Below are 23,757 nucleotides of genomic sequence, written 5' to 3' on the forward strand. Positions count from 1 at the left end.
TTCTTTATCAGCATTTACCATATCTGCAAAATCTAATAGTGATATTAGACAAATTAGATATCTCGTATTTGTTCAATCTACTTTGAGTGACTACAGTTGGTTTATGTTATGCAATTATATCTGGTATGCATATAATCTGAAAAACAGGGACAAACTGCATGGGTTGTAACTGAACTTGTATTATTTGAAAATTATTGTAACCCTTGTCGCAAAAGCATCTATTTTCAAGTGATATCGTAGTTGACCCACTGCTCTGCAAAGCTCTGCAAGACATAATCTCATATTAAATTATAGTCAATTTGTTTTCATCCTGAAATATTTGTCACTGGACTTTTAACAACAATCAACTAGACCGATGTCAACTTTATCGTATTCATGTGTTACTGCTTATATAGTACAGAGCACCTTCACAGTGCCAGTTTCACCCATTCAACTATAAGGTCACACGTTGCATTACGGTCTTTGAATCACAATGAGGCATTGCATTAATTCCTCAAATATTTTGCCTCACTAGAGATAAGGGTCAAGCTACGCCTTTGTGAATTTTTGGGATCGGATAACACAATTGGACTATTATTTCATTGTCCAGTGAAAATTTAGCCTTCAAACTTTTGAAGGTATGTAATATCATAACGATATACCTAGAGGATTCCGAGGGTTCATATGGCAGAAAGTAGAAAGAACCAGTGGATCTCGAAAGGTTTATATGACAGATAGTAGAAAGAAACAGAGGATCCCGAAAGATTTAAATGACAGATAACAGAAAAAAACAGAGGATGCCGAAAGGTTTCTATGACAGATGGTAGAAAGTATCAAACGATCCCGAAAGGTTTATATGACATAGTAGAAAAAAACATAGTCATCATGTCCTTGTGTTAGCAAAGAATACATTCTGAACATGCTATACTTCCAAGGCTTGTCAACAAGCCATGTACATGATAAACCTTGAAATTCATCGTTTGTGTTATCATATAAATATATCATGCTCACAATGGGGTATTTGCCAATTACCAGTTTAGAGGGGGGGAAACAAAAAGGATATTAGGGTATCCATCCATGACACACAATCAGCAAAAACTGACACACAAAAAGCAAAGGGACAGCGTTTTTATTGTTGATCTCCCTCACAAATTCATAGTGAGGTCTTCAACAAAGAACACTGCCCCACTGCAATTTTAAGATGGTCCTAGCACCATTATCAGCGGAATTATTTACAAAATGATTCATATAATGTTTTACGTTAAGATGTATCATCAATAACTCGGTCCCAGTCAAAAATAACATACTGGAAAGCAGTACATATAATAAACAAAATAGTTCCAATGCAGAGGACTGGTATAAAGATAAAACTATATGTAGAATACAAGATAGTTATAAAATGAATAAAGACAATATAATGATCACTTGTTTTAATTACTGAGTATCTCAAACTGCACCACATAATTGTTTGAAAACCGTTGTAGAACCTTTCATTTACCTATCACACATGCTTCTATTTACAAAATAATGAAATCTGAATTTCTGTTGTGAAACATTCGCATTGCTATGTACTGTAATATATTCATGGTAAATGATTTTCAAAGTATAGCTTGTTATCTATCTGTCCTGGTTTCGGTAAGGGACTTTCTTCGTATGTCAGTTTAGCTATTGGAGATGTCAAATTAAGAAGCCAGTATGCATCATTGTAGTACAAGAAGAAAGGCTCATTTTTTTCGAATATTTCATATAAATCTTCTATTATTTCTATAGCTAAGTCTTCCCATTTTTTCTGTGACTGGAATTTTGAGTAAAAATCCACTATATGTTTTGCAGAAGCTTTCATTGTTTTATTTGCACTTTTGTCAAACACTTCAGCCGACGTTCCTACATATTGTGGTTGGTCAGAATAGAGATTGATTTTGGTATAGTTCAAATGAACACTTTGATTAAAACTGACACCAAGTCGACCGAATTTATCCAATGCACGTATTACCCAGCTAGCACAGTCAAAAGGCTCAAACCAAGTATTCCCATCTAAAAAAAAAACAAAATAAATAGTTCAAAGTGCAATATGAAAAAAAATACATACAGTAAAATCAGATTCATGTAGTATTCCCATCTAAAACAAAGCAAACAATTCAATTGACATGAAAAAATAAAATACAGTGAAATCAGATTTTCTTTAATAAACTCGAAATTCATATTTGATAGCAATATTTGCACGCTGTAGTTTCTTAAAAAGGTATAGTACGAGATTACTCTGACGTCCAACGGCTGTTTTGCCAGACAAGCATGGGCCCAGAAGGGTAAGCTGGTCTAGCTCCATATATGGCATCCTTCGTATATATTGTTCATGTAAGTACAAACCCGATGATAGGTTCTTATTAGATAAGTAGATTTCGGGAGAAAGGAGAAAGGATTGTATGTAGTTACGACAATTGGAACATATCTGTCGTCATCGCTGTAACAGATAGTCTTTATAATAGTCAACCAACTTAGCTTTAGATTTACGATGCGATTGATTTCATCTTCATCACTTCAACATTTGGAAATCTTGGTTTAATATCTTCTTTGTGAGGAGCAATCCTCCATTAATGAACATCTTATCAATAGAAAGATCTAAACTCCGTATGCAGGCGGTGCTGGAATGTTACTACGTAAAAATAAAAAGTATACAATGGCCTAGCTGAAATCATCTCTTTTCATATTTAGTTTTGTTTTCAACTTGTTTTTGTTGTTAATTTTTGCATGTAAGTCAATACATGAAGCGGATTTAACTGTATCTGTTGTACCCTTTATGTATAGATAAGTTCAGCATAGTCAATAAATAATTCAAGTACACACCTGGTTTATCTTTTACAGTCCATGTTTCGTAGAACAAACCAGTCCTGTTATCCCAAAGAACCCAGTCAGAAAAACTATTGAAAACTGATCCTGAAAAAAGAAATACAAAATATCGATGATATGAAAAAAACAGTAATCTGGGTTAATGTTAATGAGACAGTAACCTAACGACCTAATTTTTTTTTTTATCAGCCTGGTCTTTATTTATCAATATAGATCAAAAATGATATGGTTAATTGTAGTCCTTATTATGCTTTGTAAAAAAGAGGTATATTTCATTAGTTTCAAAAAATTTAAACTATGAAAACAGTTTTTCAGCCAAATGAAAATTTATCTTTAGATTATCTCACAATCTGAATTTGACATCACCGAGAAAAATTAGAGGAAAAATTAGAACCATTTAATGAAATAAGAAGAGAGCAATTTTGTTGCGATCAAAAAGATTAACACAACATACTATGTGTACATATCTGCCTGTTAATTTTTTGCTAGTCAAGAGCTTGGATTCAGCCCATCGAAGAGAAGATAGGCGGTTTATTACGCTTAGCTAGCTAAGATTGCAATTGCCCAACATGTCCTCATTTCCCAATGTTAAACTCAATTTGTGGTCTTTTAATTCGTATGAACCACATTGCAGGACTTACCTATTACAGATATGCATGAAATATTTGCTGCTGGACGTCATTCAAGCAACAATCAATCTCGAGTTTAAAATCAAGTATCAACACCTAATTACTGAAGGATCAACTATAATAATATTTAAACTTGCTAGAGAAAACCACGTCCATGGTCTGCGACTTTAAGACAAACATATGAACAAAATGCTTGTTGAAAATAAGAAAATATAGTTTTTTTGGGCAGTCAAATTTTCCCTTTTAAACACAACACGAGACAACTCTCTATACATGTCACAATTTGAAAAAGTAAACCGTTATAGGTCAAAGTACGGCCTTCAACACGGAGCCTGGGTTCACACCGAACAGCAAGTTATGAAGCCTCCCAAAAAATGACTAGTGTAAAACCATTCAAACAGGAAAACCAACGGTCTAATCTATGATTTTGTTTACAAGAAACGACATCAACAATCGACAACCATGCACTGAACATCGGGTTTTCGTTCCTGAATTTATGCATGAACTGTGCATTTAGCTCAATAAGGAGGGATCGAACCCCTGATCCCCTAAACATGCATACAAACTAACCTTAATAAGTATTTCGCTAGTGCTGCTATATGGGAATGATGATTCTAACATGTATACTGAACAAACCTAGTATATAGTTACTTATTTAGGATTATAGTGTCGTTTACAAAATTTAGCAACATAACGCATATTAATAAAAAGAATCCCCCCCCAAAAAAAAAAACAACAAAAAAAACTTGGCTTTACACCAAACTATATACACACTATAGCCATGCACCAACATTCGAAAAAAGACATACAAAATAGACGAAAATCACACGGTCAAAACTGTCCAAATACTTGATACCTGCACAGAATATGGTGGGGTTTAACCATTACAGGCACTGCACAAACGATATAACAAGATACGATTTAGTATGTTGTCATTGTTGTTAGAAAGTAAAATCACATGCTGCTTCTCCTTAAATATCTTTGATCACTAATTCCGAACGTCTAGTACCTGTAGTTGTTGCTATTTTTGCTAATGTTCCATTTTCTGACCATAATCTGTCCTTGATTCCAGGGTAGATGCACACAGCTCCTTGATTACACCACTGTATTGACTCATTTTTCAGCACATGTGCAAACGTACAGTTCATAAGTTGAAATAGCTCATACCATTCCATGGTGTAATTCATACCAGTGTTCAGATTTTTAAATCCTAAAGCATCGTGCATTATATTCTGAAATTGGTAAAAGTAAAACTAACCACACATTTTATCGGTGTAAAGCTAAATGAACGGCACGTATTTGTATCGTTAATACTTTTCTATACTCACAGTAATTTTTACATTTCATGTTTGATCAAGTCGCTTATTCAAAAGAATATTTTGCATTGATATCCATTTTTCTCAGATGTACGACATTCGGTGTTGACTTGCATCACGGAGAAATGTGTAAATAGTGCGAGTTGAAATGATTCTATTTTTCTACTCTGTTCATCCGACAAGCAAAAGCTTAAATTTACAGCATCTTACAGTTACTAGTGAACATGGACTAATTTGGTGGTCGATTGGAAGGGTGTCACTTTGAAAATGTAATAATGAAAGCAGACAAGAAAATTATAAATGATCACAGAAAAATAAACAATCTCAGATATTTCTTTTTTGAACCGAGTCCCTTCGTCTAACTGTATCTTCCATAATCTATATTTTAGTAATAGTCATGTATTTCTTCAGTACTACACTAGAATTATCTCCATATTTGTATGTAATTTATATTTTATTTATTGATATTTAATTTTTAGCTTTTTTGCATTTCAAAGTTACAGCTTTTTGTTTAACAAACGAGCCACGAAGGACTGTCTAATAAGACTTCCACGTTCGAGTCGTTATAAATAATTGATAAACATTTTCAGCATAGTAGACTCATAGTAAAATACTATGACTTGAACTTTCAAATATATGATAAGAATCCTTCAAGAAACTCCAATTTAGATTAGCCATATTTGATTCGGAATTTTAGGTACTAGATATAATAGAAAGAACATATATATAGTAATAAAATGAATGTAATAAATCATGTAAATTAACTTACAAGTTTTCCAAGAACATCACCAAATTTAAATTGCCAGACAGGTTTCTTCAGAGCATATATTTCTATGGCATCGCCGGAATTGAATTCGGGCATGATATTATCTGGCTCGCCCGTCGGGCAGAACGAAATGACACCTGCATTACAGAATGGGTTTGACTGAGGTCTTACAGTATAGCGCCTAGAATTATATAACATATTGAATTGAACAATAGGTACTAACAATTCAGTTGCGATGCTTAAACGATTGAGTCGTTTGTTTATCCTGCAGCTGAGTTAAGTTCAATATCGTACTTAGCTACGGCTACGAACGTAGCTGGTATCAATATTTATGTAGCAACTAGTCTATAGCGACACGTTCAATAGTCAAAATCTACGTAGCACTACGTAGGTACTATGATATTGAACTCAACCCTGAAATGATATGGTATACTCTACTTGAAATTCATATCTTACAATCTTTCACATATTTTTTTAATTATCAATTGCCTCTTTGTCTCTTGATATCTATATATATGACTGATTTTTTTGATGTTACAAACTTAGTTAGATAATTATGAAGTATAAGCATTCTTTACTAGTTTATATACATTTTTCATAGAAACGAGATAAATGATAGATGCCACAAAATTTGAAAAAAACTAAACTATTAATGATTATAGTTTTGTTTCGCTGCAAGGGGATTCATATGCAATATGGCTCTTATATATAGTCCTTTGTAAAATTGGTTATATTTTGAATGTATAAAATTGTGAATAAAATTGCCAGCCAGTCAGTCAAAATTTCGCATTATTTTCGAGAAAACACTGTAAAGGGCCTATTATAATTCAAAGTGGTTGTTCATCATTATGAGCATGAACTCTATGGTTTCAATAATTAAAATTCAATCATTCCAGACCAAACGTGTATATGTTACAGTGAATTTGTATAAATAGGGATTATGTAGAATCCCTGATTTTTCAGGGAATATGTAGAATCACTAAAATCATTAGTAATTATACATAATCCCTGAAAATGACCAGTGATTTTACATATTCACTGAACTTTTAAATAATTATTCTACAAATTCCCTAATATGATTTCAGGGATTAGGAATAATTTAATGATCCTTAAAGTTTGTTTGATAAAAAAAAAATATAGACAAATTATATTTTCTTCTTTCATTAATTCCTTGCCAGATGAAATAATTTTGCTTTTAAACACAGAGGATGATCTAGAAGATATAACCAACACAGGGTTTCGAGATAAAGTTGAAGACTACAAAATAAATAATATCAACCCCTTTATAGCAATAGCTTTACATGTACTGTTTGTTTATTAAAAGCCAGCGTCAAATAAATATTCAGGTAAAAAAGATGTGGTGTTATTGCCAATGAGACAACTGTCAACAAGAGACCAAAATGATACAGAAATTAACATCTATATGTCACCGTACAGCCTCCAACAATGAGCAAAGCCCATACCGTATAATCAGCTACAAAAGGCCCCGAAATGACAATGTAAAACAATTTATTTTTAAATCCACAAAGCATGTTATTTGTGATACATGTAAAGCAAATGGTGAAGAAGATTAGGGAACATCTGTTTTATGTGTGTTTTTTTTTAAATGAACAAGACATTCAAACTATGAGAACTTAGGCATCTAAATGTAGGAAAAACAGGCAGAACTTAGGATTGACACATAGAAACAAATTTTAGAGGAAGCTTGCATTTGGTGTAATATTCTTATAGCAATTCCAAATGGTAAAAAAGGAAAGGGAAACCCCAAAAACATAATGACATGTACAATTGATTAAAAAAAGTCTGAAAAATGATATAACCTGACTACAAAACATGGTATCTTTCTTGCTTGAACCGGTTCAAGGTTGCAAATTCCCATCTTTTGTTGGGGGTACATTCAGATGTTTTACTGAACACTGTATTTCATTTAGGCGTGTCGTTAAAATCTGATTTGATATGTGCAGGAAAAGGTTTTCTAAAATGTGGATATTGTGGTAAAAACAGATTTGAAGCATTTTATTTTGATATATTGTGTTTCACATTTTCATGTAGTGTGCCTAACATTTAAAAAAAAAATGGGTTATTATTTTGATATATTGTGCTTAACATTTTACAATGTGATGATGTTACTTTATAATGATGTTGTTATGTGATTTTATTGAATAAATAATTTCAATTTTATTTATTTTCTTTATAAATAAAACTATTTCTTCATTTCAGTTATTATCTGAGACTACTATAATAATGTGTTATCATGAGTAGTCTCAGTTATTATGTAGAATCCCTGACGTTTTTTCTAGTGATTATACATAATCCCTGAAAATTTTAGTGATTATATATAATCCCTAAACTAGCAAGTGATTCTACATAATCCCTGAAAATTCAGGGTTTCTACATATTCACTGATTATACAAATTCACTGTAACATATACATGTGAATTAATGTATTTTGTCAAATAAAGGAATAAGTAACGAATAAGGAACTTGTAAGTAACGAATAATGAATAAGGAATAAGGAATAAGTAACGAATAAGAAATAAGGAATAAGTAACGAAAAAGGAATAAGGAACAAGTAACCAACTTGACGTTTATGTGTCAGCTACGATTTTGAAACTCACATCCTCGGCTCACATCATCCTGATTATTAAAATTATCTTTTCCGTATATTTTACTTGGCCATATCCGAGTACAATACAGTTTTAGAATTACTTACTTGTACGGAGCTGGCCAAGGACCTGCAAGAGAAGTTCCTGCTAAAAATGCTATAACACAGCAAATTAGTATCCAATATTTATCCAGAATTGTATCCATATCGCCAGTTTGTTTATTCATAAATGCTCTATTTATGATTTAAAATCCGGTTATGGCGGAAGTTCTTGAGAAATTACCACAAGGTTCTGATCACAATTTTGCTATCTTTAATTTTTCGTCACAATTAGTGTTACAAAATCGTATAACTACATTTATCGGTAATCAAATATTGTCACAAGATAGTCCTGTATTTATCACATGGTGTCCATAGGTCAGGACTGCTGGTTATGTACAGGTGTCTACTCAGACTACTGTAAATTATACTTTTATCAGTGCGACAGTCTTAATATACATGTACTGACACTGCAGAGGCAGTAGATCAACGCCCATTATGTCTTTACTCTCTTTAAAGTTTAAATTCTCTTTTGAAGTCTAAAAAAAGAAATGTTACCAGAAGTTCAATGAACATATATGTACACAATGATGTACAAGCACATTATTTTTTATTTAGAACAATCAATAATCCCACTTTAACATGTTTAATACTCTAATAAATTTAACAGTAAGATTGATTAGGAATAGGGATTTGTTTACAGTAAAATAAAGGAAAGGTCAATCATTTGGATTTAGACACATATCCTTGATCACGGTCATTGACAGTTGCAAAAAAAATAATGATCAGGATGTTCAGCATTAAAGATTAAACTATTTTAAAATGTAAACATGATAAATAGAATTGCCTACCTTAGACGGTCAGAGCTCAGACATAAACAAGTCGATTTTTGTTTTTGACTTAAATAAGTCGAAACATGTATTTATTATAAAAATGTAGTTTCAATTTTAGACTTATCTAAGTCAGAAAATGACAGACTTGTTTAGGTCTATTTATGTTGGTGAAAAAACTTAATGTTACTTTGTGGCCAAACTACACCACCTATGACAGCAAAAACCTGTATGAGAGTTCACAAGGACTTGAGCTATCTATATTTAATTATCTAATTGAACATCCTTACTAAACACAGATGTTTTACCTCATTAAGTGTGATTCCAGGTGGTTGCATTGTAAGGTTAATTAACAATATCTCCGATTTTTTAGACACTCATTCATATTTTTCTTTAGAAGACAAGGCCATAAAAAAGAATAGGTTTGTTTGCCCTAACGCTACCTACCCAGAAAAAAGCTGCCTACTAAAATTCTTTTATTGTCCTGATTTGAAGAAGTTTTTTTTTTAATCAGATAGGCATGAAGACTAATAAACACCTGATACTTCAGTTTCTCTTTTTGAAAAAAAAAAGAAAATGCCTACCTACCTTCCCACTGTTTCAACCTTTGGGTAGGGTTTGGGCAAACCAAAATATTTTTAATTGTGGCCCAAAGCATTGGCTTTCAATGTTGTCATAATAGTCATTATTTGAATTAGATGCATGACCTCCTTATAAGTATGCGTGGGTCTTGAAGTTAACCAATTTTGATCACTCATCGACTTGTAGGAGTCGATATTTGCAACTTTTTTATTCTGGTCAATTATTTCTTGTTTAACAATATTGGACTTATTCAAGTCATAATTTGTCTGACATTAAAGGGAGACAAATCCTAAAACTTACAAGTTTAGACCTCTATGAGTTAAAAGCAGATTCAGACTTTCTTTAATATCATGCACAACATGTACAATGTCAACATGGTCAATGAATAAAAAATATAATTTTTATGTTTTAGGATGTGATCACACAATCGATATATTAAACAGATTACCAACTGAAGTTTTCTCAGATATTGTAAGTATTTGGGGCAGAAAATATAAATTCTGAACAGAAATTTTATCTATTTTCAAAAAGTTTGAATGCATGAACTTACATTGTATGTTGAAAAGCCAATCATAATAAACAGGACAATAAGATAATTTCCCAACCTATTTAACAAGTGTTTGGAGCCAAGGTCAACATTTCTTCTGGATTGCCAATTGTATTTTTTATAACATTTCAACCTTTTATTTAAAAAAAATAGACAAAGAAATCTACTGCACACAGATGTTAACCCACCAGACAAGTCCTTCAAAAATTGCCCCTTGGAAGCTTGTAAACGAGGTAAATGAGCAATATTTTGATAAACACATGAGATTTTCATTGATCACAAAGTGATATTTTTATGGATGGGAGAGACAACCTTTACTGAGAGGGGATAGGACCTTTATCCGGACTCTGGGATTGGGTGTTTTTTAAGCTCAGGATTTCGGGATCGACCCTTTCAGGATCCGGGCATCCTTTTTAGCTCACCTGGCCCGAAGGGCCAAGTGAGCTTTTCTCATCACCTGGCGTCCAGCGTCGTCTGTCGTCGTCCTGCGTTAACTTTTACAAAAATCATCTCCTCTGAAACTACAGGGCCAAATTTAACCAAACTTGGCCACAATCATCATTGGGGTATCTAGTTTAAAAAATGTGTCCAGTGACCCGGCCAACCAACCAAGATGGCCGCCATGGCTAAAAATAGAACAATGGGGTAAAATGCAGTTTTTGGCATATAACTCAAAAACCAAAGCATTTAGAGCAAATCTGACATGGTAGTAAAATTGTTTATCAGGTCAAGATCTATCTGCCCTGAAATTTTCAGATAAATCGGATAACCGGTTGATAGGTTGCTGCCCCTGAATTGGTAATTTTAGGGAAATTTTGCTGTTTTTGGTTATTATCTTGAAAAATATTAAAGATAGAGATAAACTGTACACAGCAATAATGTACAGCAAAGTAAGATCTACAAATAAGTGAACATGACCAAAATGGTCAGTTGACCTCTTTAGGAGTTATTGCCCTTTATAGTCAATATTTAACCATTTTTCGTAAATGTAAGTTATTTTTTACAAAAATCTTCTCCTCTGAAACTACTGGGCCAAATATAACCAAATTTGGCCACAATCATTATTAGGGTATCTAGTTTAAAAAAAGTGTTCGGTGACATGGCAAACAAACCAAGATGGCCGCCATGGTTAAAAATAGAACATAGGGGTAAAATGCAATTTTTTGGCTTAAACTCAAAAACCAAAGCATTTAGATCAAATCTGACAGGGTGTAAAATTGATTATCAGGTCAAGAACTATCTGCCCTGAAATTTTCAGATGAATCGGACAACTCATTGTTGGGTTGCTGCCCCTGAATTGGTAATTTTAAGAAAATTTTGCTGTTTTTGGTTATTATCTTGAATATTATTATAGATAGAGATAAACTGTTAACAGCAATAATGTTCAGCAAAGTAAGATTTACAAATGAGTCAACATGACCGAAATGGTCAGTTGACCCCTTTAGGAGTTATTGCCCTTTACAGTAAATTTTTAACCATTTTTGTAAATCTTAGTAATCTTTTACAAAAATCTTCTCCTCTGAAACTACTGGGCCAAATTAATCCAAACTTGGCCAAAATCTTCTTTTGGGTATCTACTTTATAAAATGTGTCCAGCGACCTGGCTATCCAAACAAGATGGCCACCACGGCTAAAAATAGAACATAGGGGTAAAATGCAGTTTTTGGCTTATAACTCAAAAACCAATTTGAAAGCATTTAGATCAAATCTGACAGGGTATGAAATTGTTTATCAGGGTAAGATCTATCTGCACTAAAATTTTCAGATGGATCGGACAACCCGTTGTTAGGTTGCTGCCCCTGAATTGGTAATTTTAATGAAATTTTGCAGTTTTTTGATATTATCTTGAATATTATTAAAGATAGAGATAAACTGTAAACATGTAAACAGCAATAATGTACAGCAAAGTAAGACCTAAAAATAAGTCAAATGACAAAAATGGTCAATTGACCCCCTAAGAAATTATTGTCCTTTATAGTCAATTTTTAACAATTTTGATAAAATTTGTACATTTTTTTTAACATTTTCCACTGAAACTACTGGGCCAAGTTCATTATAGATAGAGATAATTGTAAGCAGCAAGAATGTTCAGTAAAGTAAGATGTACAAACACATCACCATCACCAAAACACAATTTTGTGATGAATCTATCTGCGTCCTTTGTTTAATATTCACATTGACCAAGGTGAGTGACACAGGCTCTTTAGAGCCTCTAGTTTTCGGATTTTGTGACGTCAGGATTTACTTTATTGAAAATTCGGGACCTCAGGATTTCGTTTTTTTAAGTCCGGGATTTCGGGATCAGGACCCCTCTTATCCCCCTCTTTACTGACAGATAATCTATTGAAGTCAAGAAAAGAAGAAAATAAGACATTTATTTTATTTATGAAATAATCTGACATTCTAAGGGAAATAACTCTACATAAAAAAAATACAACTTTACCAGTAAATAAAAATCGCTTGTATAAGTATTATCCCTGACTAATAGAAATAACTTACTGACTGTATGAAACCCTAATGGGTAGTCAAGGTCACTGAAAACCATGCTTATCATCAGAAGTAACTTTTCTCTTTTATTTTTCAGTGCCATGATGTTTTATTTTTCCTACAGTTTAAAATTCCAGCCATTGATGTTGAAACACTGAAAGAAGTAAGTATTTTTTTGTATGAAACTAAAAAGGTTAGATGAATATCAACTGCTAGATTCCAAGTCTCCACTTTAATTATCTGCCTACTCTCTGATGTGTGGTACAATGTTTCTCTAATTCTTCGTCAATTTATCCCTTTCTGCACCCATTGTATAAAAAAATTTAATCAACGCGTTGTTTGTTTGATCTCAGTACTTCATTGGTTAAATTTCGATTGTGACGTCGAATTTTCTTGCTTTCCCCTGAATTTCCTATTGTGATGGCATGAAAAAAGGCGACCATACCTGACGACGTCACATAGAAAGAACACATCTTTTTGCAGATCATTCGAAAAGAAGGAATAAGTTTGCCTGCATAATGTTAGAAAATCATTAGAGAAACAGATTCCACCACCAAACCTCGCGTAATACTATATTTATCCACGGCAGCTCGGACTTTAAATTTGAAAATTTAACTGTCTGGAGTGGATAAATATCATATTACACTCGATGCAGTGGTAGAATCTATATATATATATATCATATGTTTAGAAGTAAATACAGTAGTTTTGAATATTTGATGAATAGCCTGCTGTTTAATCCATATTGCACAACTTTGATGTGCACCCTTTATTGCATACCCTTTATCACACCCCAAATTTAAAAAAAATTTTTTTTTTTTTTTTTTTACAAGAGTCAGTTTTTATTTATGTAAGCTTCAGAAATATTTTTCCTCAAAATAGGTCCAATAGATCTATCGTTCAGTAGTGACGTCATTATTGAATTATGTCATTATTTGGTATGTACATGTGACGTCACGAACGTCAAGTTTTCATATTTTTTGGCACACTAACTGCAACTATAAAAAATACAAAACACACAATAAAAATACAATAATAAACAAAATATTTTTAAAACAACAGCACAAAAATTGTAAGGTAACCCAGGTGCTTGGAGTAAGTAATTGAGCAGTTCTTTTAAGGCTTTTAGTAGAACTAAAGGTAACACAGTGCTATGTACAGAAAACAGTTCATAAAATATATCTCTCCTGTTGAAATATATGATAAAAGGTATAAAACATGGCACAATCAGTATCACATGCCGTACCACCCTCAACCACTATCATCCCTCAGGCTGCTGATATTGGTGTCTCGGGATGATATGACATATGATACAGATTTTGCCATGTATTATTCTCTATATATTGTGTGTTAAAGAAACAATGTATTTATTATTTACTCTTCCTGTTTACTCAATGAAAAAAAATGTAAAACAATTCAAAAAAGGAAATGAAACTAATTTGAATAGATGGTACAAATGTTTTTTGTAAAACACTGACACTAGGCACCAGAATTATAATTTAATGTACTAGACATGCGTTTCATCTACATGAGACTCATCGTTGACGCTCAGATCAAAATGGTTATAAAGCCAAACAAGTACATATTTGAAGAGCTTTGAGGACACGAAGTTCAAAAAAATTGTGCCAAATACGGCTAAGGTAATCTATGCCTATATAGCTAGGATTGAAAAAATCCTTAGTTTTTGAAAAATTCATTACACAGTATTTGGACAGTATCTTATAACCATCCATCTATCCTTTGTCTGATACTTCATCTGTTAATTATAACTTCTAAATATCAATAACTACCTATGACCATGATGACCAAATTAATGTTTTTTTCTTTCAGAGATTTGAAGAGAACAACATTCATATTGAAGATAAAGATTTTCAAAGTATTCTACACATACTCAAATATATATACAGGTATGACAATTGTTTTAAAATATCATTGTCACATTGCTGTTTGTTGTTATGTCAAGCAGTCAGCAACACAATCTTTTTAAACTTCTTGTTTGAAGACCAATTTTCAGACATTTTTCTTCTGTGTCTGAACAAAGTTTTGCAAATATTTATTAGTCCCAATGATATTTTACTAATCTTGGGCATCTGTCTAGTGGCCAATGGTGCAGACTGTGTCCATTGGCAAATATTTCATGTGTATTTAGTACAAGATCAAATTAAGAATTAATTTAATATGATAGGTAGGATCATCATTCGTTTTTGATGCATTTTGTTATTTGATTTTGCCATGTGATTATGGACTTTCCGAATTGATTTTCCTCCAAGTTCAGTATTTTTGTGATTTTACTTTCTCTACAAAATATGTTTGAAAGTTAAAAATAGGCTAACAGATTTTGGATGAGATACATGTGTGTGAATTTGAAAATATTCAGGTAAAATCTATTTTTAGATATGACCAAATCTGCAATCTTGACAATAGGAATCATACAAAGATGAGAGATAAATTAAAGTGCAAGATATATCTATAATTTGATGACTGATTTTCAATTTTATCATTATTTTGTTTATTTCATACAGCTCTAATTATATTAATAAAATTGAGAATGGAAATGGGGAATGTGTCAAAGAGACAACAACCCGACCGTAGAAAAAAACAACAGCAGAAGGTCACCAACAGGTCTTCTATGTAGCGAGAAATTCCCGCACCCGGAGGCGTCCTTCAGTTGGCCCCATAACATATATATATATATATATATATAAACGAGTCTAAATTGAAAACTACGTTCATATATATACTAGTTCAGTGATAATGACAGCCGTATTAATTTCCAAATTGTACACAAGAAACTAAAATTAAAATAATACAAGACTAACAAAGGCCAGAGGCTCCTGACTTGGGACATGTGCAAAAATGCGGCAGTGTTAAACATGTTTGTGAGATCTCAACCCTCCCCCTATACCTCTAGCCAATGTAGAAAAGTAAACACATAACAATACGCACATTAAAATTCAGTTCAAGAGAAGTCCCAGTCTGATGTCAAAAGATGTAACCAAAGAAAATAAACAAAATGACAATAATTCATAAATAACAACAGACTACTAGCAGTTAACTGACATGCCAGCTCCAGGCTTCAATTAAACTGACTGAAAGATTATGATTTCATCATATGAAAATCAGGCACAATCCTTCCTGTTAGGGGTTTAGTATCATACCATCATAACATATATGAGAAGAACATAACCCTTGTCATGCCAACAACTGGTTTTGAATAAATGTGTTTAGCTTATATGATTAATGTGCCCTGTTACAATTTAAATTAATTGATTAAGATATTAATGGGGACTTTTGCAAATATTTTTTTTCATTAGAAATTACACTTTCAAAGGCAGATTGACTATCTTAAATGTTTTTGCAAGTAGAATAATTTTTGCAGACTGTAAAATGACACTTATATTTTGATATCTTTTAGTCACTATATCATTCAGAAATACACTTCAAATCATTCACATTATTCATGTTATTTTCATTTATTATAGAATAACTTATGGAAGAATTCAAATCTAGAGACAAATATTCAATGAGTGACCTAACAACACATTGATTTAAGAATGTGGGTAGCACATGAGTTAATTATCAGTGTTTTGTGTAATAAGTTGAATATTTTTCGATATTTGAATTCTTTAATTACATGTAGTTATTCTTTTTATTACATTGGCAAATGGCTTTTTCAAGAAATTAATGTAAAACATGTAAGGAACTATATCTTTTTCTACGCATTCACAATTTATTTTGATCCGCCTTTATCGATGACGATATTAATCAAACATTGTGTTTATCACAGGTTATACAAGAACAACATTAGCCCATATAGAACTCTTATCTTTCTACTTTTTAGGCTGAAAACTTGTCAAGCAGCTTGTCACACAAGTCTTTAGATCATTGCTTGGCACAGTTGAGCTTTATATGCAGTATGTTTTGAAAGGTGACATGTTTCAATCTGTTTATATGGTCTGGCACATTTTATTAGTTTCACCTTTCTACCCCTGCTGTGCTTAATGGCAATACAGCACAAAACAGCTGTGCTCAGTAAATGCACAATGTTAGGATATATAGCAACAGTGAAAAATTGTATCAAAAATAAAGAATACAGAAAAAGATGACCAAGGCACCCTACCAGTACTGCTACTAAGACCCTCTTTAACTTTTCCCATAACTCAAAATATCTAAACATATATATTCTTAAGCAAGAAGTATGTAGACATATTTTAGAATATGTAAATGGGTTACTCAATGCTAGGAAAAAATCAGATTGAGTTATCTTTCTTTATTCGGGTGTGCTCCTTCTTTGGAGGATTATAAACAGTACGTAAATATGATGTAAATAGGATCACAAAATAGTGGACGATTTTGTTATATTCGTATCAAAAAAGAGGGCAGTCAATGACAAATACGTCTGAAATTTCTGTTTATTTGACGGAAAACAAGTAAAACAATGTCTTCAACAAGTTTTTTATGGTTTTCAACTTTCTGTCATTACGTTTCCTCCATGAAACTACGGTGAACATTGCAAATTGTGCCCAAGTTGTTGTATGCACATTTCTTCAATGATAATTGCCGACTGACCGATTCTATTTTTAGAAATTAATGTTGATGATCATTAATGACCCATCCGATAAACGGATAACCTATTACAACAGATTATGACACCAGTTGTAACTGTTGATTAGCTTGGGGTAGTAATAAAAGTCATAATCTTTTCCCCAGGTAAAATTTAGTAATTTAGCGTATATCATATCAATACGAACAAATGAATATACAATCGCTCTTAAAAAAAGACAGGGCGCCCTGGAAACTGTAAAAAGGGCACAGGGAGGCACTCGGGAAAGGGCGGGCGCCACACCCTCTGCAAACGTCCTAGCTGGAACACTGATGTAATTTATTGCAACCAATGTAATAACTACTATAATTATTATTTTCAGATCTGCAAGTAAACTGAGAGTTCATCATGACAGCTTGAAGAAGCAACTTTTGTCAAGTTTAAAATTTACAGAAGAAACATCAGAGAATATAGCTCAGAACTGGAAAGAATATGTAAGGACAATAATCTGCATGATAGAATACTGTAAATTCAGAAATTATTGTGATGTTTTTATTATATTGAAAAATGTGACAGGGTTCTATTCACAATAATTAAAACTCACATTTTGAGATTTTTTATATGAATAAAACAGGATTTTTCTTAATATCGCAAAAAATAAAAGTGCATTTTAGTCTAAAATTACCATAATAAATGCATACATTAATTTCTGAATTTACAGTATATAAGCTAACCACAACTCAGTTATGACTTACTATTGAATAGAAAAAGACTATTAAAGGATTAATGCTACTTGTTTGTCCTTCTAAAAAAAACATGTCTGCAATTAATTGTTCCGAGATTATCAGTATCTGCAAATAATTATTCTAAATTTTAACAGTATTGAATTGTCAATATATTGTTAGAATTTCGGATTGAAAACAGAAGAAGGCAATAAGAATAGGTCAGAAAGGTTATCTCCCCTCAGAAAATGGAATAGACGAAAAAAGATGACTTTTTCAATTGTTGACTTTTTGGAGTTATTGGACTTTATTGGTGAAAGGGTATTGTCCATTCCAACAAATGAAACAGATATAAGAAGATGTGGTATGAGTGTCAATGTGACAACTCTCCATTTGAGTCACAATTTTTAAAAATAAAACAAAACAATTATAGGTCAAAGTACGGTCTTCAATTTAGCCTTGGCTCACACTGAACAGGCAGCCTTAACTATTGCAAAAAATGACTAAAAAAAACATTTAAACGGGAAAACCAAAGGTTACAACTTACAACTCCTGCTATCGCAATGTGTCGCATAGGGCGTGAAAAAACATTTAAACAGGAAAACCAAAGGTATAATCTATATAAAAAACAAGAAACACTTATGAACCACATCAACAATTGACAACTACTGAACATGAGGTTCCTGACTTATGACATGTGCACACAAATGCAGCTTTTTGCTGTAAATTTGGGAGAATAGTGCATGCTGTATCTTAATCACTTGATAATTTTAGGAAAGTAACAAGAAAACCATACACTGATAAACAAGTAAAAAGGATACAAATAAAAAAAAAAGAAATGCTGTTTCACATCTATTTTTGATAATAAAAAGTTAGAATGGATTTTTTTACATGTATTTCTAAAAATGAAAAAAAATAATATGAGAATTACTGATTTTTACTCTACATTTTATAGGGAGATGTATTGAGGAGTGATCATAGTTTTCCAATGTTTGATGTTGGAAAGGTAATTTATGTGCTGTCATATTTTCTAAGATCTTATGGATTGTATTTTTTTAAAGTATTTTTTTTTCTAGTTGAATTTATTGGCCTTAATTTGGATGATTTGTTTTCATTTTACCTTTTACAAATTAGACAGTTTGTGATTAAAGAAATTATCAAATTGAAAAAAAATGTCACCACAACTAGTTGAACAAACATACAAAATGCCTCATTTCAACAGTACCACAGGGGTCCAAATTAGCAATGGTCTGGTGGTCCAAGATCTTAGAATTTTTGTAGGACCAGTAGACTTTGTCAGCTGGTGGTCCTGTGGACCAGTAGAGAATTGTCGATAAAAATCACTAACTGCTTGGTAATTTCAATTTATTTACCAAAAAACCTGCAAAAATAAATTACTGGTATTGGGGGTGGGGGGGATTGGTTATTATTTATGTTACTGTTTGTCAAATGAACCACATTTTTTAGGACCAGTAGATTTGGAGCCAGACCAGTAGACTTTTAGTCCACTGGTCTGGCTGGCCAGTTCACATAAAAAATTTAATTCGACCCCTGCCAGTACCACACGTTTCTAGCAAGAATAATAATTTAAGCTCTGTTACTAACTGTAAATAACATTTATGATTGTGTGTGTGGAAATCATAAGCTGGCATTGAAAAAAAATAGAAATTGAAATCATGATAAATTTTCAATTTATTTTTGACTATTTATGTTAAAACTGTCATTTCTTTATTGACTTATATTGATATAGGAAGATGTGGTATGCTTGCCAATGAGACAACTCTCCATCCAAGTCACAATTCATAAAAGTCACTTATTATAGGTCAAGTATGGTCTTCTACAAGGAGTGTAGCAAGCTATGAAGAGCCCCAAAAATTACAAGTGTAAAACCATCCAAACAGGAAAACCAACAGTCTAATCTATATAAAAAACAAGAAACGAGAAACGAGAAACACTGATGAACCACATGTACAGATAATAACCACAGATGATGTTTATAAATGAAGTTTTGAGACAAAAACAGATTGTGACTTAAAAAACTTTTTAACTAAACAAGAAAATCTTATATTAATCAGTTGTTTTATTTTAGCTTATAGATATGCAGTGGAAATTAGGAGTTGCTGTAAGCTCTGATGACTGCAGGAATCTCAATTCAACATTTGTTGCTATGACCTTAAAAGTAGCAGATACATCAGGAAACCTAACATCACATGCCTTTGAAATGACCATTCCACAGTTTAAGGTATTATACTTTTAAAATATCCCTCAATAACTGAAATAAAGATCTCTATCTGATTTTTATATGTCAGACATTGCATAAATATTCTATATCAGTATTTATGTGTATTTTATTTTCCTTCACAAAGACATTGCTTATTCAGTTTGCAATAAAATCTTTTCCAACACCTTGTCAAAAGACCAAGATTCCAACATTCTATCATGTGTCCAAACATAATTTTGAAATACCTACTATTTCTAAAATAAAATTTTACTAGTTGTGGGCATTGGAATATTGGTAAGGATGTGAACTGCCTATTCACAATCTTTGATTACTGTAAATTCAGAAATTATTGTGTGCATTTATTATTGCGATTTTGTCATTTAAGACTTAAATGCAATTTTAGTTTTTACGATTTTGAGAAAAATCCTGTTAAATTCATATAAAATATTTCAAAATGCGAGTTTAAATTATTGCATTTACAACCCAGTCCCATTTTTTACAACAATAAAAACCTCGCATTAATTTCTGAATTTACAGTATTTTTTTGCATGTTTTGCAGAATCTCTCAAAGCAGCTACAAGAGATGGCAAAAAGTATGGAGATGGTATGACAGGACAGCAAAGGACATTATTTTATTTTAATTTATATCATTTAGATCTGATTGTTTTTATTTATATTTGTTATATAGGTATTTAGACATATCATACATGTAATTATAATTAAAGCTTATTGTATTCTTATTTGTCACTAATTAAGTGGAAAGGGATTAATATAAGTTGTAAAACTTGTTTCCCAATCCACTATAAACAAATATGTTTAAAATAATTATCTACTGGTATTTAGTTACACCAACATAAATGTATAAGAACAGCAATATAGTCAAGTTAGTTTGTTATTTACATCTACCAATCCCACTGTTATAGAAATAGTGGACTCATCCAGATGACTTTAATTAGAATGGTGTCAAGAAGTAAAATAACAAATCGTTCTTTTCAAATTGTGACTGTTAAAGTCGAGTTTTTGAGGCCAAATAACCCCCCATTGGAAATTCCTGGCTACGAGCCTGGGTAGGATATGACATTTCCTAAAAATTTTTGATCAAAAGCTTTGTTGGTAGAGAAAATCAGTAATTGTCTGTATAATATGAGAGAAAATACGAATATCAAGCGTTCTGGAGATGTTCCGGACCATAAGAGTATTTGGACCATACGCGTATGGTCATGACCATATGCGTATACTCATATGGTCCAACCATACGTGTATGGTCCGACCGTATGCCTATGGTTGGACCATATGAGTATAATACTCGTTTGGTTATTAACAGGCCGGACCATATGAGTATTTGGACCATATAGGTATATATATTTTTTCAAATTACATTATAAACGTTTCAATAATACAAAAACTTTATCTAAAAAACAGTGATGGTTTAAATCATGACAATTTTTTAATTTTATAATCCAAAAAACTACGTAAAAATTTAATATTGATGCCATAGTTAGTTTTCATCGCTAGTTACATTCGTGCATATAGGTTTGGATGACACTCACTTCCACACGGTATCATAGCGTTTTTGCACGATCATTTTCATTTAACATTTTGTTTGCGAGTGATAAAAAAGCCTTTTTTGCAGCTGCGTACAGTGATACCAAGGTCTTTGGCAATTCTGATGTCTACAGTGTTTTTAAGAAGCTCTAGATCTCAAATATCGTAAAATGACTGCAATACACCATCTTCACAACACAACTTAAATAAACTAATAGTATACTACTTTCCAGTGACTTCTTCTGTAACAGTTCATTAAGAATTTTTTGGAATTTAATTTTTTAGTCGACATATTGCCATTTACTCGAAATAACAAATCGGTAATGACCATCGGTACAAAATGTGTTTACTTTAAATTTGACAATTAAGTAAAACTAACTATGTTAAACTTCTTATTTTTATTTAGCTTATCTTTTTATTATAATATGATAGCGTATTTTGAATGAACGGTCATACCATATGAAGAGTTTAGAAGTATTAAAAGTTAACTATAACAGAGTGTTAATTACCCCGACCATACGCATATGGTCGGACCATATGAGTATATACCCATATGGTCATGACCATACGCGTATGGTCCAAATACTCATATGGTCCGGAACAGAGATATAATATAGAAATTATGGTTTTATATGACAATAAAAAACCAGAAACCATTGTAACTTTAAGAATGAAAATAGAAAAGCTGTAACATATTTTACAGCTGTACATGTGTCGAACTTGCTTATAAATAAATTGATTTCTCAACTCATGCAACTGTAGGCTGAAAACTTCTTTCAATTTTTGTGCTGTTTACAAAATACAGACAAGTTGGAGTTAACGAATTACAAAAAAAATAATGCATTCATTCAATGGCTTTTTACATGCTACATTTGTACTGAGTATTATAACAGCTACAGTAGGCTCAGATTTGTCTTAAGTGGGAGTAATTCTGCACTCCAACACATATGTTGGTTTTATTGTTGTTCTTGTAGAAGGTTTGAAGACAATTTTCGTGTGCCTTTCTCTATATTCATTGAATATAATAAAAGAAGCAACTTTTGCCAGAAAAAAACAGGAAAAGGGACCTCTTGTATGTAGATCCAAAATTTCTCAAGTTTTATTTTTCTTAGATAAACCCTGTTTACCAGTGAAAAAAATCATCTTTAAAATTGAGAAAGGAAATGGGGAATGTGTCAAAGCAACAAAAACCCGACCTTGGAGCAGACAACAGCTGAAGGCCACCAATGGGTCTTCAATGTAGCGAGAAACCCCCCCACCCGTAGGCATCCTTCAGCTGGACCCTTAAAAATATGTATACTAGTACAGTGATAATGGACATCATACTTAACTCCGAATTATACACAAACTAAAATGAAAAAATCATACAAGACTAACAAAGGCCAGAGGCTCCTGACTTTGGTCAGGCGCAAAATTGCTTTACATGGAAAAATCCTGAGGCAGCTTATGCACATTTACGAACAGACAACTTGTTTTGTTGAGCCTCCTACTTTTGTAGGCATGGTTCAACTGACATTGACCTCATTTTTATGGTTCATTGGTAAATATTTAGTTTTCTTGATTTAGTCTGTTTCTTAGAAACTAGCAATAGATCAACTATATTTAGTGTATTGAACGATTGTACAGTGTAAATGTATTTCTTGTTTGGTTTATATGACCTTGACCTCATTTTCTTGGATCATGTTAAGATTATGTGATAGTTGTTGGGACCCTTCATATTTATGACTATCAAGATGTGATATCAATGATTAGTAAAGAAGGTGATACATTTCAGAGTGTGCACTCTTGTTTTATTTCACACAATGTTTTTTAAATAAAAAATGTGTCAACAAAGATAAACAAAATGTCATACACACAAACACAAGCAAAGGAGTGGTAAGACCCCTTTTTGGCCCCAAAAATAAAACCAAAGTGGCTGCATTCGTGTTCATCCTTAATATTGAAATGTAAGTTGTATTTTTTTATAGGGTTTGACAAAAACCATCTGAAAATGACATTTTCCGGCATATTTGGTAGATTTTTCATATTTCAGCTTGAATCGGTGCGTTTTTTATGACTAAATCAGTCAAAATCTTTCACATAAACTAATTGATTCAAAT

The 23,757-nt window shown here is 32.2% G+C and overlaps 2 protein-coding genes across 3 annotated transcripts; one reads left to right on the forward strand and one right to left on the reverse strand.

Moving 5' to 3' along the window:
- Positions 1-1,437: 1,437 nt before the first annotated feature.
- On the reverse strand, positions 1,438-8,431 carry LOC134700223 (ceroid-lipofuscinosis neuronal protein 5 homolog). The gene is made up of 5 exons (XM_063561581.1): positions 8,251-8,431; positions 5,541-5,718; positions 4,465-4,687; positions 2,824-2,913; positions 1,438-2,013 (listed from the first exon to the last, which is right to left on the reverse strand). The coding sequence occupies exons 1-5, from the start codon at positions 8,367-8,369 to the stop codon at positions 1,562-1,564; spliced, it is 1,062 nt and encodes a 353-aa protein (XP_063417651.1). The 5' UTR covers positions 8,370-8,431; the 3' UTR covers positions 1,438-1,561.
- On the forward strand, positions 8,246-20,868 carry LOC134700224 (COMM domain-containing protein 6-like). Of its 2 annotated transcripts, XM_063561582.1 has the most exons (8): positions 8,246-8,431; positions 10,006-10,064; positions 12,725-12,790; positions 14,458-14,534; positions 17,553-17,664; positions 18,848-18,898; positions 19,982-20,134; positions 20,673-20,868. In XM_063561582.1, exons 1-8 carry the CDS (start codon positions 8,401-8,403, stop codon positions 20,721-20,723), a joined length of 600 nt encoding a protein of 199 aa, XP_063417652.1. In that variant the 5' UTR covers positions 8,246-8,400; the 3' UTR covers positions 20,724-20,868. The 2 variants fall into 2 exon arrangements, with proteins under 2 accessions (XP_063417652.1, XP_063417653.1); XM_063561583.1 differs by lacking the exon at positions 18,848-18,898 and having other exon boundaries at positions 8,258-8,431; positions 20,673-20,856.
- The last annotated feature ends 2,889 nt before the right edge of the window (positions 20,869-23,757 follow it).

The sequence above is a fragment of the Mytilus trossulus genome, unplaced genomic scaffold (genome assembly GCF_036588685.1).
Source record: "Mytilus trossulus isolate FHL-02 unplaced genomic scaffold, PNRI_Mtr1.1.1.hap1 h1tg000128l__unscaffolded, whole genome shotgun sequence".
Lineage (NCBI taxonomy): Eukaryota > Metazoa > Mollusca > Bivalvia > Mytilida > Mytilidae > Mytilus > Mytilus trossulus.

Bases quoted from the DNA above. Each gene is read 5' to 3' on its own strand.
- LOC134700223 (XM_063561581.1), bottom strand. From the start codon at position 8,369: ATGAATAAACAAACTGGCGATATGGATACAATTCTGGATAAATATTGG. The intron at 4,688-5,540 runs GTAAGTTAATTT...TACCAATTTCAG, and splicing joins GTGATGTTCTTGGAAAACTT to AATATAATGCACGATGCTTT. The intron at 2,914-4,464 runs GTACTAGACGTT...TTCTTTTTTCAG, and splicing joins AAAAATAGCAACAACTACAG to GATCAGTTTTCAATAGTTTT.
- LOC134700224 (XM_063561582.1), top strand. From the start codon at position 8,401: ATGGCGGAAGTTCTTGAGAAATTACCACAAG. The intron at 10,065-12,724 runs GTAAGTATTTGG...TTTATTTTTCAG, and splicing joins CTGAAGTTTTCTCAGATATT to TGCCATGATGTTTTATTTTT. The intron at 12,791-14,457 runs GTAAGTATTTTT...TTTTTCTTTCAG, and splicing joins ATGTTGAAACACTGAAAGAA to AGATTTGAAGAGAACAACAT.